The following is an 18,036-nucleotide window of genomic DNA, read 5'->3' on the forward strand; positions in this document are numbered from 1 at the left end:
TCTGAAGTCATTTTAATGGTTTTTTTTAGTTGCGTAATATAGTACACTATCAACATGGTTTCAGAATCTTTATACACTATCCGCTTCATCTTGATGGTCGTCTTCCTCATTATTAGGATTAGGCAATGGTCCAATGTCTTCCACCTCTTGTGAGGGCTTGATGTTTCTAAAAAAGAGGTGATGGATAGGTGGGATGTACCTCAACAGGTACAGCTTGTCCCTTTCTTCAAATGATTTATTATTCGAGGACCATTGTACAACTTATTTTGCACAACACTTTTCAAGTGAGCTGGGCGTCCAGCTTTTTAACTTTTCAAATTTAATTCATAAAAGGGCTCATCTTCCATTAGAGAATATTTGTAAAATATTGTCATTGGTTGGATTTTCCTATAACTGTAACCACTGCATCTTTGTACCGTAGTTGTAATTATTATGCTGAATCGCGGTAGGAAGTAGGCTCCTTTGTTAACTAGACACTGTGCGTGGACATTGTTTGTTGGTTCGAGACAAGTATATCAGCTGATCGAGATGTCTACGGTGATACGTTCCCGAGTCGGTTGTCTTGAGAGGGGGGAGCAGTGTTCGAGTGTCGACGACAGGGTGCAGACGTCCAGTTGAGAAGCAGTAGTTCTTCCTCTAATCCTCTAGTTTGGGATATAGAGTAATTTTTTTTATCGGGTGTAATTTAAATCAAGTTATTAATTTTCTTTAGTGCGTATTAGTTTCCTATCAGCCTCCATAGTCTTCAAAGTAGTAAGTCCCGTACCAGCGTTTAGTTAATATTTTTTTTTTATACTGTTGTGATTAAATTTCTAAAGTTTCCCATATTACAGAGTCTGTGAATTAATTCAATTTCTGAAGTATTGTCAATTAGACTTTGATCGTAAAGTTAATATCAAGTTTTGTGTTATTTTGATTTTGAATATTTTGAGAAGAGAACTTTTTAGTTTATTTTGTTAATTTAAACCATTTTGGAGAAGTATACATTTTTAGAGTTTCATTTTCATTTTAATTCATTTTTTTGAACAGACTCTTAATTATATTTGACCGATTGTGAGAAGTTTTTGAAGAAAATCAAATCTAAAGTTTGTACACTTTGTTAAATTTTTGGGTGAACTTTAATTCGGAATATATCAAGTATTTCCGAAAAGTTGTTTTGATATATAAAGTAATAGCTCCAAAGTAATATAATATATGTACTATAATAACGGTACATCTTCATCCAATTTACATTGTCACCCTCGATATTTTTTTTCGTCTTGCATTTTAACAAGCATAAACTTGTTTTTTTTTTCTTGCTGTCTGTATTGCCAATTACCAATCTTCTGCAACGTATATGGTTTTTTGTGTTGCTATCTCTTTGGTGCCAAAGTCAGTATCATTCGGTAGGTAAGAATGGCCTAACACCATGAACTTTTAATCTATTATGTCAACTTGGGTCTCCTCTGTAATTTTCAACAATGTTAAGGCAACTGTTATACTATTATTTTGTCCTGTGCAGTTGTCACTGTACAGCGTAACATGTTTTCTTTGGTTAAGTCTAATGTGCTTATCAAGGCAAGAAGCTATCTCTTGGGAACCTCGGGAAGCGACTGTATCATCCCACACATAAATGTATGCTTGGTTAGAGGCTACTTCATTTATTCCCAAGTTGAAACAATACATATTTCTTCTATAGTATGCCTCAGATACAGCAAGTATGGGAAATGGGAGGGCTTTTTGTAAATCAAAAGTAGCTGTTAAGATCTCAACATTGTTTTTTAATTTTTCTCTGTCATCTCTGAGACTTTGACGTGCAATTTCTGCATCTTGTAAGTGTTTCGAGTGTTCATTTTGTAATCTAATTTTCTCATCTTCGACTGTTTCTATTGAGATTCTCTGTTTAAACCCATCACAAATTCTGCAAGTATCTTTTCTTGTGGCATGAAAGTGCAAATTAAACTCCGTATTAAATACTAATCTGTAATAATGCTCTTTTTCAGGCTTAGTTTGGTTTGTTGTACACCATTTCACGTAAGCTGCATACATCTTACTGACATTGAGTTCTGGATTTAGATAATATCTGTTAGGGTTGTCTCGTCTTGTATGACTTTGAAATTTTGGGAAAAGATTTATGTGATCCATGATTAACTGTTTTTGGGCATTGGACATTTTTGTACTAGGTTCATGTTTGCCTCTCAAATCTTCATCTGGAGAGAGACCTAATTTCACTTTTTTGAGTGCTCTAGCAAGTCTTCCGTCACTAATTTGAAAAGTATCTAAAAAGAACTTCTTACACACTTTAACAGTGAGATCTTTTTTCTGCAAATGATACAAATTGGTAGTTCCTTTTCCTTCTCTTGACCCGTCCCTAGGATGCCTACTCTTGACAGCAACTTGACGAACTAAGCCACAAATGTATGCATTTTGCTTCCCAAAGTCTGCAGTTTCATAGAAAATATCAAATATATTCTTTCGCTCTTCTTCTGTCATCAACTTTGTGCACTCTTTTTTACATTTGCAATCAGTATGTCTAAACATCTTACCTTGAACAATATTCCCTTTTACATTAATGTAACACTTCCCTGAGTTACTGTTTCCTTTGGCAAGAGCTCTGTGTGATTCGTTCCGTTTCCTTTTTCTTGTTTTTGGACGCTGATGTGGTCCGTATTCTAGTACTGGTTCCTCTTCACCAATATTTTCAATCTTCTCTTCCCCATTCGAACTGCTCCCTGCAACAAGGTAATTCTTAGCACCCATACAATAAAATTATGTATGTGTTGTATTCCTGAAAACATTGTATGTAGATTGAAAAATAGATAGGCTAATCGTATGATGATTAAGTAGGCTTACATTAAGTTTTGAGTTAATTTGAGTTTGATTGCTGCTTTGAAATGCAAATATTGAAAACGTTCAGGTGGACATCAGTAGTAGATGCAAGTGTTAGGCTAACACATAAACAAAAATGAACCTGGTTATAGGCTAAAGCCTTCAAATACTGACTACCTTATTAGAGGTTTTTGTGACAAACTCTTGTGTTGATACATCTCCTGGAGCTAAGTAGCATGTTAACTAGTTAGATATAATGTAGTTGACTAGTAAATATGTGAAATAAGCTTAACCCTTTTTAAAGTAATAGTATTTACATTATCTAACATAACCTTCAAGTTTGCAATTCAGTAAACATTGTGTATTAAAGTGTTGTTGTGTACTTACCTGCATTGTTAATTTCCTCTTCTGGTGGAATATAATCAGAATCTGAATCACTGTTGCCACTATTCAGTATGTACTCAATGTCTTCTTCAGATATTACAGTCATAATCAAAAGTAAGACAACACAACCATTACATTAGACAACAAGAAATGTATCATCTGTTTAGATGCATAGTGGCACAAGTCAGACTTACACTACTATGTTTCTGAACATTTTCATTATATTGTTTAGAGCTAAAAAAATGTGCTGCTCTCTACTTTTAAATATTGCAACTATGACATAAACCACTATTGCACTAAGTATTTTAGCAGTTTCTTAACAGGAATCTGACTCTAACTCCAAACCACAAAAAAAATTGACTTACACTACTATGGTTCCAACCCCTCCAATTTTGACTTCCTAAAAAAGCAATTACCTCACAAATGTTTTTTCGCATTGAAAAATAACCAGAAATCGCACATAGCGAAAACAGATGAATAAGGGAGGTGCTCTATAGTTTTGATGCATTTTCAGCCAAAAAATTGCTGTCAGGTACTTATGGGCATGAGGGCAATCATATAAGAATTATAAGGTTATCGCAGTGTGCATTATCTTCCCGTATCTCAAAACTTTCAGAGTGACCTTGTATATCGGTGATGACGGTTCTCTTGATTTCAGCTAACTTTTTTTTCTTCTCTAATTGTTAGCTCTAGGTTAGTAGGCTTCGGAAAATCCCATGCCGCTTCAATGTACTATTTATTTCTTGACCTAGGAGTCTTGTAAGGATCTAGGTTATCTTCTCGTTAATGGTCCAACAGGCTTCCTAGGTTGAAGCACCTTATCCAAGTTACAATTAAGTTACCAATATGCAGAGAGTTACTTTGTTTTAAATAAATTTCTTAATTGGCTCAAAAATTGAAGTAATTCTCTAAAAACCTCTAAATTATTTGACTGGAGAATTTTAGTTAAGTTTTGAACATTCATCCCATACTTATTCCTTATTAATTTTATACCTTGGCTTCTAGCATGGTCATATGCAGGGCACGTAAAAAAGATATGTTCCAAAGTTTCACTATGACCTAAAGTACATCTCAGACATAGTGGAGTGAAATACTGCCCAATAGTATATCGGTTTTTATTTATATTGGCGTGACCAAATCTTAATCTTAGAATGTTGATTATTTCCCATCTTTTCATTCCAACATTTTTGAACCATGTATATTTTGGTATCGTTTCAACAACCTCTTTATACCATCGGGCTTTATCTACTCCTATAAACAGATCGTTACTGTTTGAGAAGTATAATTGTTTTTGGTACGCTTTGAAATCATCTATGGATATATGTAATTGTTCTATTTTAGTGCCATCTTTGATTGCCTCTTTTGCTAATTTGTCAGCTTTTCCATTACCTGAAATACCTATATGACTTGGAATCCACTGCAGGACAATATTTTTCTTCGATTCTAATATTATGAATATTATTGAGAAGATTAGATTTTGTTTCGATAAACCTTTGAAGCTGTTTTATATAGCGCTTACTGCTGCCTGCGAGTCTGTTAATATAACAAAATCATTAAAGTCTAAATTATTTATATATTCAATACATTTTAAAATTGCTATTAGCTCGGCTGCATAACTAGACGATTACGGGTTTAAAGTGTATTGACCTGATATATTGAGCAGCGGAATATAAAAGGCAGACCCCGTGCCATTTTTTGTTTTTGAGCCATCTGTGAAAACACACAAATAGTCTTTGTATGTTGTGTTAAGTTTCTGTCTTATTGCCTGCAAAATAACTTTTCATTTTGAAGATGCTTATTAATTGTCACTCATTGTTATCTATTATATTTATACTGGTGCTAAGATTTTCATTACTGCCAATCATAAAAAGAGGTTCTAATCCCATTTATTTTTAGGTTCTGCATTAATACAGAAATTAGGGTTCAACTGAGAAATGTTTTTAAATGATTGTAAAAATAAAGATATCTTCTTCTTTTCCCAATACTACATATCCATCTATGTCGAGTTAAGTACATCAAACCGAAATAAGCAGGATGTTTACATTGAGTAATAATCTTGTAGATTAATCTTTCAGTTAACTTATTTCTTCTTAGACTTAAAGGTATTATTGCTGCTTCTGCATACAAAACTATAATGGGGGTAGATCTGAATGCTCCAAGTGCAATTCTTAATGCTTGATTTTGAACATTGTCTAGTTTATTCAATTCAACTTTGGCAATATGTCCATAAAGAAAGCAACCATAATCTAACTTACTTCTGATAAGACTTTCGTAAATCTGCAGTACAAATTCTGGATGGTTCTTGTTCACAAGCTAAACTTACCAAGTAGTCAAACAAAGTAGCTGAGGTTGTAATACATTTGATTCTTTCAAGAGTCGGCGAACCTTCATTGCTAGTCTTTGATATTGTCAGTATTAAAGTACCTGCATACTGCGATACATACGCAGTTAAGAGCTAAGTCCTTTGAGAAAAATTACAGGAGTGTTTTTAATGTTTAAATCTTTAATAAATCCTTAACAATGAGTAATAACTATGAGAATATAATAATTCTGCATAGTAAATGTTGTTTCACAATGCTTTAAATTTTTCTTTAATTTACTTTAAATTTATTCCCAAAACTCGTACTTAAAATCATAAGTACACAAAACAGAATGAAAAAAAAAACAAGTTCAGTCCATGGACTTACCCAGATTTTTTTACCGAACCAGGTTAAATAAAAGCCACATAGAAATAGAAATTTATATTCAAATTAACGAAAGATACAAGATCAATGCACCATCTCTACTTGGTCCATCTTGGTTTGATATCCAGTTTATTCATGAGGCAAATTTCCGTAGTATTCTTGAGTTTCCGGGCCACAGAAATTTTTCAAAGCTTGCAAATCTTGGTAGAATCAGTACAAGATCTAGCACAAAAAAAAAACACGCGTTTTATGTCAATAACCTAAACTATAACTTAGGTGAGACCTAGAATAAAGAGGTTCCGTTAGGCTAGATTACATCACCAGGTGCTAAATAAGTGTTACGTTAATAGACATTAAAATGTATTGGAAGTATAATACACTAAGTTATACAACCTCATATAGTAGTTAAAAATGTGTCTGGAGCAAATTAGACTCAAATATAATATTGCTTACCTTCATATGAAGAGTCTAGTAGTTTGAATTCTCTCTCATTATTTCCAGGTGGTGGCAGATCCATTGTGGTAATAGATGCAATTTCAAAAGCACCATTAAAATTTGTTCTGAACTTGACATCCTCTTTAGATTTCTTTCAAATACAATTTCTCTGACGGTGTGGGTAGCAAAGGGACGTCCTTTTTCTTGTAAAACGGTGCTAAGTGTGCTGTCCATTGACGAAATGTATCAATCATGGTTTCATGCACAATAGAGTGACGGTTTTGTTTGGGCTATTTCAAATACCTCGATCCAGTCATGTGGAAGCTCAGTTTGGTTGATCAACCTTAAGGTTTTGTCAGTCTCAAGGTAACTTTGTCCTCTCACTGGAAAACTTGCTGTTATTAAGTCAAAATGTTGCTCAGTATGAACTAAAGTAGCTATCTTGTATGTCAACAGAGTTTAGTAAATTATTTCTAATCGTTTTTGGAACTTTCTCAAAGCACTTCAATGTAGATTGGCAATCTTCACCTATAGTATGTGGGTAATTTTCTTTCTTACCTCTAGCATCCTACCATGCCTTTTCCATTTCTTCAAAGTTTCAAGCTTCATTGGAGAACTATCAGAGGGAACGTCACCTTCAATAGTTATTAAACAAATAGCATGTAACGTTATTAATGTTAGTTAAAGACTAAACTCACTAAGCATAGATAACCACCTCATCTACATTATTTCACATCAATTCAGTATTTAAGTGTAAACAAGTTAGGTGGTAGACACAAGCACTATGGACTGAGCCTGTTGTTTCCAAATACTGGATGGACTGTGCTTGTTCTTTCCCTTTGGTATTTTTATTAATTGGTTTTTTCTCAGTACTGAGATTGTCATTTCCCAAACTAGCTCATGCTACATATGATGCAACAGGAGTACCAACATAAAAGTCAACAAAATCAAAATTGGACTTAGCCTCTTCTTTCCGTTAGCCCGTCACATAAAAGTGTACTTCACGTTTATTGGCCTGTTGATACAACACTGGCAAGCCACACCAGCCAGGGGATCAGGAGATGGGTGTCTTATTTAACAAAAGCAATAAAACCTGACAATTTGCTGTTTATGTTTAGAACCATTATTAAAATTCCGACCTTCAGTACAAATGGTATACAACTGAATATATAGAGACCTTAGTTATCCAGGCAAAATCAATCCCTATCAGCTCCAATAATGAAACTGAAAGCACAGCCAGCTGCATTATAAAGTTTTAACACTTATTTGGTTTCAATATTGAACAATTACTCTCATTGATGATTTAACTGATTAATTAATTGGATTTAATTAATTAACAAGCCTTACTCTTAAAATAACTAGCCATACATAGTTTAAGAATATTGAACAATATCTTGTTAATAGCGTTTTTATTACTATACATATAATGACTCTCTTCACTCGTAAGTGTCGTGTAACAAGCAACTTTGCTAAGTGCCATTTTTGCCCTTTTTCAGCCTATACTAGCTGTACTTGTAAATCTCTTGTTTTGCTTATACTCCCAACCTAATTCTTAGGCCATTCTCAGTACTCTCTCAGACATTTGAGTGTTTTAGCCCACTTAGTGCTTCTATATTAACTTTTTGTTGTGGAATTGCTAAATAGTATAAAGTTTTGCTGTAAACTTTATCACGAAAAACCTAATGTTACTGTGCTAAGCATTGTGTAGTTTGGAAATAAGGTAATACAAACATGTAATTGTGACCAACCAACAATAATTTGAAGTTTATTTAATCTTACAGTATTTTACAATTACAACACCGTAAGGGTATGTTATGAAATATACATAACTGATTACAATATAAAAAAGCTCCAAGCTGACAACAAATTCCAATACAACAGATTCTTAATGATAGTTTATCTGGGTTGTTTAAGGGTGTTCTTCATCAGAGTCAATGTCCCCCTCTGCTGGTACATCTGGCATGTGGATGTTCGACAAAAGATCACGCATGGCATCGAGTAACGATGTGACACTTCGCCGCAAATCCACCGCTGCACCCTCACCATCCCCTTCCTCCCCCATTTCCCCAGGCTCTTCCAAGGCTCCTCCAGTCTGGTTTGGGTTGAAGTTTGGCATTAATGAGCGGAAAAACATGTAAAATGCACTGGGGTTCTGATACCTGGTTGGCCTACTGTACAAGTTGATTGAATCGACAGGTGGCAGTGGATCAAAGCTGAGAATTGGACTCTCAGACATCTACAACAAAATTAAAATCCTTGAGAAATATAACATTTTTCTGATTTCTCTTTCACAAAAACAAATAACCCTGCCCAACACTTATTGCAATGCCATTGATTTTTCTGATTATGATCTATGGACAATGGAAGGAATGTACTTTTGTAACTGACACAATATATTTAACTCACTGTACGTGTAAATAAATCACTTTCTGTATACTCAATAAATATTACTAATATTTAAATTTATTAAAGTTAATTTTTTCCAGTTTTTTCATTGTCTAAATTAATAAAAAGGTAAGGTATTTGAAATAATTGTTATTACTTTTATTGATTGCATATATGTATGCACAGTAATTTAAATAAACAAACATTCAGTTTTTTACTATGTAATTATGTTACAATTTGTAGTTAAAAAGTATAAAATACAAATACAAGATAGTGAAAATAAAAATTGAAAAAGGTACATAAAAATTGTCTTGAAACATGATAAATTGTGTTTTTCCAATAAAAATTTTATGAATTAATTATAATTACACAAAGTTTATTATAAACACAAAAGTAACGTTATACTAATTAAAAAATTATAAAATACTAAAACAAGTTATAACAAGGTAACACTTCACCATGGTTGTGTTATAAAATAAAATACTTAACAAATAAAACAAAACAAAAAAGAAATAAAGAAATACTTGCTGAAGTCACATTTAGAAAGAAGATAACATTGTACAACTGAGTAAATAGTAGTGGATTATTAGTTTACAAAGAAACTAAACATGTGCCCAGCAGCTGATTACTCACGAGCGAGTATTTCCACTTAGAAAGTTACTGAGAGTGCGACCTTTACTTTTGTGAGATTGACAATATTAGAAATTTATTCTCTGTCCAAGATCACTAGTATAATAATCAAATTCTCCAACAGTAATCAAACAAAATCCTACCTCACTACAGGTAACATCCTTGATATCAGAGAGAATGATATGCCTGTGAAGATTTGGAGGCAGTTTGGGATAACGCTTGGAGCGTTTCGCCTCACAGTCAGAGACATAGGGATCTTTCTTGTCTACTCGATCCAGGACCGTGTGAACATTGCGTTCAAGCCAGGGAAGCAGTTCCGATTCCTTCCAGATGTGATAGCAGCGGGCCACATACAACTGCACCAGCACAGCCAATGATGGGCTCTGGCTGCACATGCACACAAAATACTTCTGACAATGAATCACTTTTATAAACAAATTTTATAAGCATAAACAAAATATTTGTCCTCGTTTAACAATTAGTTTATTCAAGGAGGCTATAATCATACCAACAAAAATGTATTATTTCAGGTATGTTTCAAGACATTTTAAGAACCAAGAGAAGTATTTCAGAAGGAACATGTGCAATTAAGAATGTGTGATAATTAGTAATGATTAAAGCATAAATAATGAGAGCTAATTTTAACTTTATAAGGACAAAACATGATTTTTCTTGAAATCAATAGGAGAATTTTATTTTAAGAAAGAAATTGATTTAGCCATAATTTTTTTTGGTGAAGGTTAAAATGGGAGGATATCAAAAGGGTTAAAAATACCAAACAATAATTTTTTTAGATCTTATTTTTTTAGCTTGATTCACTTAAACCTGAATGTCATTCACATAAAATATAGTTACATTATTGTCAGACAATTACATAGAGACTGAAAATCACCACAAATACAATGTAAATTAGGCTCTTGGTTGAATCAAGATAGTATGGTAATTCCTTAATGGTATAGAACAGTGGTTCCCAACCTTTTGTGTTTAGCGACCCACTTCCAAATGTTTTTTCACATTCGCGACCCATCCCTCACCCATGATTTTATATATACATATGTATATTATGTATATATATAACATTAATATAAAATACACATGATTTATATTTATATATGTGTATAGAAAAAAAATGTAAAATGTAAATAAATATGTACACAGCTTAGTATTGAAAACATAGAAAGAGTTTATTGATTATTCAAGATTACAAATAATTTTTCTATAATACTAGTGCGACTTCTGGCATTGTTTTCACTGAACAAGTAATTCAATGTCAGGATTAAAATTAGATATTTTGAGGTGTAAATCACTTTCAACGTCCACCAGTCTGTTTCTATACTTATTCTTGATGTGAACCAAGGTTGAAAAGGCACGCTCACAAAGATATGTTATCGAAAAACCATTAGGAATCTCATTGCCTTTTTATACAAAACTGGATAGCTTTGCTTAGCATTCAGCCAAAATGAGGTCAAACCTTTCTTCTTGAACATGGTTTTCATGGTGGAATCACAGGACAACTCAATTAAAGCATCTTCCTGAAAGAAGAAAAAATATATTTTTTAATAGAAGGTAATTTTGCAACGCTTAAAAACTGAAGCTTGTAGGTCAACTATTTCTGAAAGAGTTAATTTTTTCCCACAAGAACAAAAATAGCTACCTTTGAAAATTCAGAAAAAAATTGATATAGTGTGATACTTAATTACAATAAAAAAAATTATAATCAGCATTTAAAAATTCTGAATAAAAATAAAATTTAAGCAAAAAGTTCATGTAAAAATGTGTACATACCTCAAATGCTGCTAAGTTGACGTTCTTTAAATTATCCTCGTCGAATGGATTTTGTATCCACTTAGTAGCTGCTATTGGTGGAAAGTATCGCCTCAGTTCGGATGACAAGCCTTGTAAGTGTTCAATTATAATTTCTGAGGTTACTGAATCGACTGTCAGCTCATGGAAATCCACAAATTCGTTCATCAATGGGAATGCATCAAATTTATTTGCTTGTACCTTTTGATGCCATCTATCAATTTTCTTAATAGTAGCATCCACTTTATCTTGAACAAAGAATCGATGTACATCTTCTCCTTGTAATGTAAGATTAAGGATGTTTAGAGAGCTAAAAATGTCAGCTAGGTATGACAGTTTTATCAGCCAAGTCTCATCATTGAGGCAATCACAAAGAAAATGTTTGGCCTTTTCTTTGCCATCATGTTCAATTTGAACCAAAAACAATCTAACTTCGTCTCGAAGTTCGAACAATCTGGAAAGCACCTTTCCCCGTGACAACCAACGCACTTCACAATGTAGAAGTAACTGCTTATGGTCGCTTCCCATTTCATCACACATTACAGCGAACATCCGAGAGTTTTTTGATTGTGCTTTTATTAAGTTCACAATTTTTACGGCGTCATCAAGAGTGCTTTTGAGGTCTGGATTCATTCCCTTAACCGCCAAAGCCTCCCTATGGATGATGCAGTGGGTCCATTCAACGGAGCTACTTCCTTGACTTTACTACCTACTAGGCCCGTATATTTTCCCGACATAGCACGAGCTCCATCGGTTGTAAGCCCGACACATTTCGACCAATTAATTCCATGTTCGCGAATAAAACTATCCAAGGAGTTAAAAATGTCTTCGCCAGTTGTACTGGTCTTTAGTGAGTGGCAAAATAAAATGTCTTCTTCAACTGATCCATTGAGATTAAACCTTACAAAACATAACAAATTAGCATTGTCAGCAATATCTGTACTTTCGTCTAATTGTAAAGAATAAAAGTCACTTTCTTTCACAGCAGATATTAAAATCTCCTTTACGTTAGCAGACAATTCCTCAATTCTACGTTTCACTGTAGTGTTGGATAGGGGTATTTGACCTATCTGTTGACCTGATTTTTCATCAAGCAGAAGTGACGAAATTATTTTTGCTCCGGGCAAAATAAGGTTCTTGCCTGCTGTGAGCGGAGTGCTATTTTATGCTATTAGCAAAGACAGCTGGTAAGAGGCCATAGTAATTTTGTTATTGCCTTGCCCAGATGACACATTCTCCATATTTGACCGAGTCGAAATAAGTTCTTTTTCTTACTTTGATAAAACATCAAAGGTTTATTCAAGCATTCTGGATGTTTTGTTGAAATGTGCCTCTGAAGTTTTGAAGGCTTCATACTTTCGTTAGCCAAGGTTTCGAAACAAAGTACGCATTGGGGTAAAGGTTCTTCTTCTGTAGTAAGAAGAACCTTTACCCCAATGCGTAAATGAACGTAAATCCATATTGAAGGTATTCAGGACAATATTTTCGAAATATTTTTTTCCCTTTCTTAACATTTGAAAATACTTGAGGCACTATAACGTCATTGCTAGTAGACGGACGATTAAGCTCACCTTCATCAGTAGATTCCAGTTTTCTCTTAACACAAAATCCAGTTTTCAGCCAATTCTCCATCGTAAATATATGTAACAGTCACTACTTAAAAAAAAAAAAAACAAAGCTAGAACGAGTATCACGCCACTGACGTCTGTTCTTACTCGGGCAAATACCAGAGCCAGACTGACTAATGGAGCGAGACTGTGCGAGTGAGAGAGCGTGCGAGCGAAGCCTGGTGGGAGAAAAACGGTCGGACTGGCGGCACAGCCGCAGCGCACTTGCTAGATTGTGCACGGTCACTACGCTACTCACTAGCTACTGTAAGAGTGACAGTCACGCCGCGACCCACCTTAAATCCGCCCGCGACCCACCGTTTGGGAAACACCGGTATAGAACATTAATATACTTGTAATACTTTCAAAAATTTAGAAATTTCATCTTAAATCCGTGTAAGAAACAGAAGTTTTAAGGATATTTTAAAGACTTTTCTAAAAATGTGGACTTGGTTTGGTTCAAATTAATTAGAACTACAATCATTTGTGTATACTTACATAATTATTGACTTGTATTTGCAATATTTGCACTTCCCAAAATTTGCATAACAGTTATTTTGAAATCCTATGAAATATTAAAACATGTAAAACTTTGTTTTAAACAAACTTATACAATTCTATTTCTCTGTTGTTTTACTCTAGGATTGCCTTCTTAGTAAAATCCAACCATTCCTTTACAAATTTTGAATGATCACTACTATTAAAACGTAATCCTTTCCTGTATTAATTAATTACTTGTTACCATTAATTAATTATGATGGTCAATTCTGCTCCTGTCTGTGCGAGAATTGTACAATGTTAATGTTTGTTTATACTTCCAGCATGTTTGTTTAAAATCATGTTTTATACATTGTTATCTTATAAAATGGGCTTGAATACATACATACAAATATATATATATATATATATATATATATATATATATATATATATATATATTATTTATCTTAAAATACAAATTGATTTCATTTCAACAAATGAGTTTTATAGATTGCTTGAATTACAAATAATTAATTACTAAGAAAATTATTTTTAACATCAGTTAGGTATATAACATAGTTGTTTTTAAAATGAAATTTGTTACGAAGACAGATTGATTTCACTTAGATAAAGACTTGAATCCGTTATATTCATATATAATAATGAAAAAATGAATATTAATTGTGTAAAAACAATACTAATAAATCCTAGTACAATTTACAAGTTATGCTACATATAATGGAGAATCGAAATAGTGACAAATAAGTTAGCTGCATAGCACAACACAGAGAAATGACAAATAACGTAATTGATCATTCTGGTCGCTAATATGAAAGGAGGGTCAAGCATAGCTGGCTGATATAGGCCTGATGTTGGTAAAAGATGTTTAATTTGCTTAATATTTCTAAAATGTCTGTTATTTAAAATATATATTGGGAAACAGTAGAGATCTAAGCTATGTATAAATACTATTATGTACCAAGTTTAATCTGAATCTATTAAATTTTCTGGCAGTAATCATGTTCACAGTTCTTGCATTATACAATACTCTCGTAAACACTACCTTTAATAACACGCCCTTCTCGTTAACATGTGCATGTTTCTAATCTCCTTAATATTGCAATAACACAATATTAAAAGTACCTATATAGTACAACTTTCATTTCTTATGAAACCTCGATAGCTCGATTTTTTCTAAATGTAGGTCAATATGTAACCATTTATCTTTTAGCAACAATCTTTTTTTATACAAGTTTAACCTTGGTTATACAATAATTTCAAGTATTAGAATCTTTATAGCATGAAATTATCTGTTCCAATACATATTCCCCATAACCAGTGGCAAGTTTTGAGAGAAACATCTTGGCATAGATCTAGACATGAAACCCCCTTATCCACTACACCTACAAGTGTCGTGAATTATCGTAGCCTACAGCACCAATTACTCACTGTTGTTCATCTTTTGTTAAATCTGTGCATTTTTAAAGTGTAAACATTTACAAAAAAGGATGTATCCGTAAAAGTGTTGTAAAATGAATTAATGATCTAGGATCTCATCCATGTAAGTAACTCGGGTCTATTTTGTTAGCCCATAACCAAAACTTGCAGTGTTATATAAGAAACCATCATACTTTAATCTTTATTGGTTGTATATTCAGTCACAGTATAATTTAAGTTGTTTTACAAGAATGGGGGCCACCAGTGTGGTATGTGGTGCTGCCCCGTACTGATAGTGTTGAAGGAAAATCATCCCTTGAGATAAGGCCTATCGCATAATGATATTGCATAAATTTAAGAAGGTCTGATCACAAATGCTTGAGAGCAATCATATATTATATTTATACAAACTTATGGAAAGTTTTGAGTGGTTTGGCATGTGCTATCAAAAAAGACGTAGTAACTAAAAAACTAACAACATTTTCAATAACATGACATGTACACAAGCTGTGAAATGAGTAACAATTATCTCTCAGTAGTTTAAAAAAATTATAGTACAGTGGTGTTATAAAAAGAGTAATTTTAATACTTTTGTGTTTAAAACATTGTTATCTATCATTATTATGGTATTAATTTGTAATGTCAATACTGTAGTACTTAACAATGAAACTTTTAATTACTAGGTTGTTACAACAATAATGTACTGTATACTACTGTTGTGTAAGAGTACTTTAAAAAACAGAACTTGTTAGCGAGGATTAATAAAAAATGTAAAAGCTATAAAGTGATTTTTAGATAAACCAGCATGGTCTCTATAGCACGACATTAAGTCTACAGAGCCTGAATGAACCTCAACTAGAACAGTTCCTCTGTAACAAGAATGTTTCACAGATCTCCTTGAGATTCTTGTTATTGAGGTTCTATTGTATTGCATTAGTCCATACATAAATACAAAGGCTATCCAAAAAGTAACAGACGTTTTTGAATGGTGCGACAATGGACGGGACTACAGCTGCTATCTTGGTGTCAAAACACTTTGGTGTTCAGTACGCATCGAGGTGTAGTGGTGAGTGGTGTGTATCTTTTCTACTTTTCTCACTGTGATTAACTTAAATTTGGCTGGAATTGAAAATCCCACCACTTGTGAAGTGCGTTCAGTGATAAATTTTTGTTGGCAAAAAACCATAAATCAATTGAAATCTATCGCCAACTGTGTGAAGTTTATGGAAATGGGGTAATGAGTGAAAGCAGAGTAAGGCAGTGGTGTATTGATTTTAAAATGGCCGCACCAATGTTCATGATGATAGTCTAGTGGTCTGCCTAGCCTAGTGACTGAAGATTTGATGTTGAAAATCAATGATAAATTTTGTGAAAATCACTGTTTCACAATGACTGATCTATCGGAACATTTCCTACAAATTTTACGAGATTTACTTCATGAAATTGTAGGGAAGCTTGGTTACCACAAATTTTATACCAGGTGGGTTCCAAAAATACTTACGAAAGATCACAAAAAACAAAGACTTGCTGCAGTGTTAAACTTTCCTTGATGAATACAACAAACATGGTAAGCAACTTCTCAATTGTATCGTTAGTGGTGAAACATGGGTGAACCATGTCAATTGTGAAACAAAAATGCAGCCTATGGAATGGGAGCACACACATTCTCCAAAAAAACGAAGAAAATGTCTCCAAACTCTGTCAGTGAGAAAGATTATGGCAACTTTATTTTGGGATGCTAAGGATTCCCTTGAACGAGAATCAACAATCAATGCAGAGAGGTACTGTTAAACATTGCAGAAGTTAACGGCGAGTGATACAAAACAATCGTAGGGGAAAATTGAGCTCAAAAATTTTGTTTTTCCGCAACAATGCACGTCCCCATACAGCCAATTGTACACAACAAGTCTTGGATGATTTTGATTAGGAAGTGTTTCATCAACCGCCATACAGCCCAGATCTGGCAACCAGCGACTACTACCTCTTTCCAGTGATGAAGACCTGGCTTGCAACGCAGCACGTCAATAGTGACGCTGAACTTCACGCTGGCGTTAATCAGTGGTTAAGATCTCAGGTGGTAGATTTCTACAAAGCTGGAATTGAAAATCTTGTCACATTATGATAAATTTCTCAATTTGAACATACATACATTTACATTGAAAAATAGCCTAAGAGTGTATCTTTTAAATGTATATAATAAAATGATCCTATTTAAGTTAGTAAATTTTTTACTTTTAAACGTTTGTGTGTTTGTGTATGTATGTATATATATATATATATATATATATATATATATATATATATACACACACATATATATTTTCAGACATAGTGGTATTTGTTTCTGAGGGGTCATGTATCAGATAAAATGCAAAAAAACCACCTGAAATATGAAACGTAATTCTTTAATGTATTCTACCTCATTTCTGAATTTGGAGCTAAACATTTTCTAAGATCACACGAATTTAAGCACATTTTCCCACTTCTTTCCTGGTTAAAAAGGCTACTAATAATTCAAGTAAATGGCCACTTAAAAAAAAATTTATTAGAATAAAAGTTTCTATTGATATTGAAGGGAACTGACCTGGTATCGGCAGTGGTAAAGAACAGGTGAGAGGAGACCCTCGAGTCCGGCTGCACTCCACATTTGGTTAATAAGGGTACCAATACTCCTGGGAACATTATGAGGGCATTCTGTAGCAAGTGGTGAGCCAGCTCCACGTCCTGACCGAGCTGGAAATGTGCCACAGCAATGGAGAATGCAAAGTTGGGCAGCTGTAACAGTTCCATTGTTTACAAAAACTACTCTCATGTCAGTACATTGTTAACACAGTTCAATTCTTAAAATATTACAGCCTCGATGTAAGGACCCATCTGCAGTCAACATATGTTAACCCAGTCGTTAGTTATTCAGCCCTCTGCACGCAAGGTAGCAGCAATTAAACATGGTGAAATGTAAGTTTGGTTTTACTCTTTCACAATTACTTAAATAATTTTTTTCTATTTTATTGTAGTCAAACTTTAAAGTATGAAAGGTTTTTAAAAAATAATAATTTTTCTGTACTATTAAAACGATTTAAAAGAAAAACATAAATGCTAAAATAAAAATAATTTTAGTTTATTAAAAAAGTAAAATAAAATTAATAAAAAAACCAGAATTAAAAGTAAGTTTTTTTTATAGTACACATAATTTTAATAAACCGTGAATTATTGGATAATTTATAACGTTTATTGTTAAGGACAAAAAATGTATTATATTTCTAAGAATCAACCTAAATCTAGAATATATAAAACGCATTCCTTTGAACTTTAGTTTTTTGTTTCAAACAAAAATAAATAATACAATTTTCTAGAGTAATGGTATGTTTACAATGAATAAACAA

The 18,036-nt window shown here is 33.2% G+C and overlaps 1 protein-coding gene across 1 annotated transcript in view; it reads right to left on the reverse strand.

Moving 5' to 3' along the window:
- Positions 1-8,045: 8,045 nt before the first annotated feature.
- The window catches only part of LOC124362278 (transcription factor 25), a 56,119-nt gene continuing 46,128 nt past the window's right edge, over positions 8,046-18,036 (reverse strand). The window contains exons 8-10 of the mRNA XM_046816638.1: positions 17,238-17,428; positions 9,470-9,713; positions 8,046-8,547 (exon numbers count right to left, since the gene is read on the reverse strand). Coding sequence (XP_046672594.1) covers positions 8,221-8,547; positions 9,470-9,713; positions 17,238-17,428 — 762 coding nt within the window. The 3' untranslated portion in view covers positions 8,046-8,220. The remainder of the gene's footprint in view (positions 8,548-9,469; positions 9,714-17,237; positions 17,429-18,036) is intronic.

This window comes from Homalodisca vitripennis, chromosome 1, assembly GCF_021130785.1.
Source record: "Homalodisca vitripennis isolate AUS2020 chromosome 1, UT_GWSS_2.1, whole genome shotgun sequence".
Taxonomy (NCBI): domain Eukaryota; kingdom Metazoa; phylum Arthropoda; class Insecta; order Hemiptera; family Cicadellidae; genus Homalodisca; species Homalodisca vitripennis.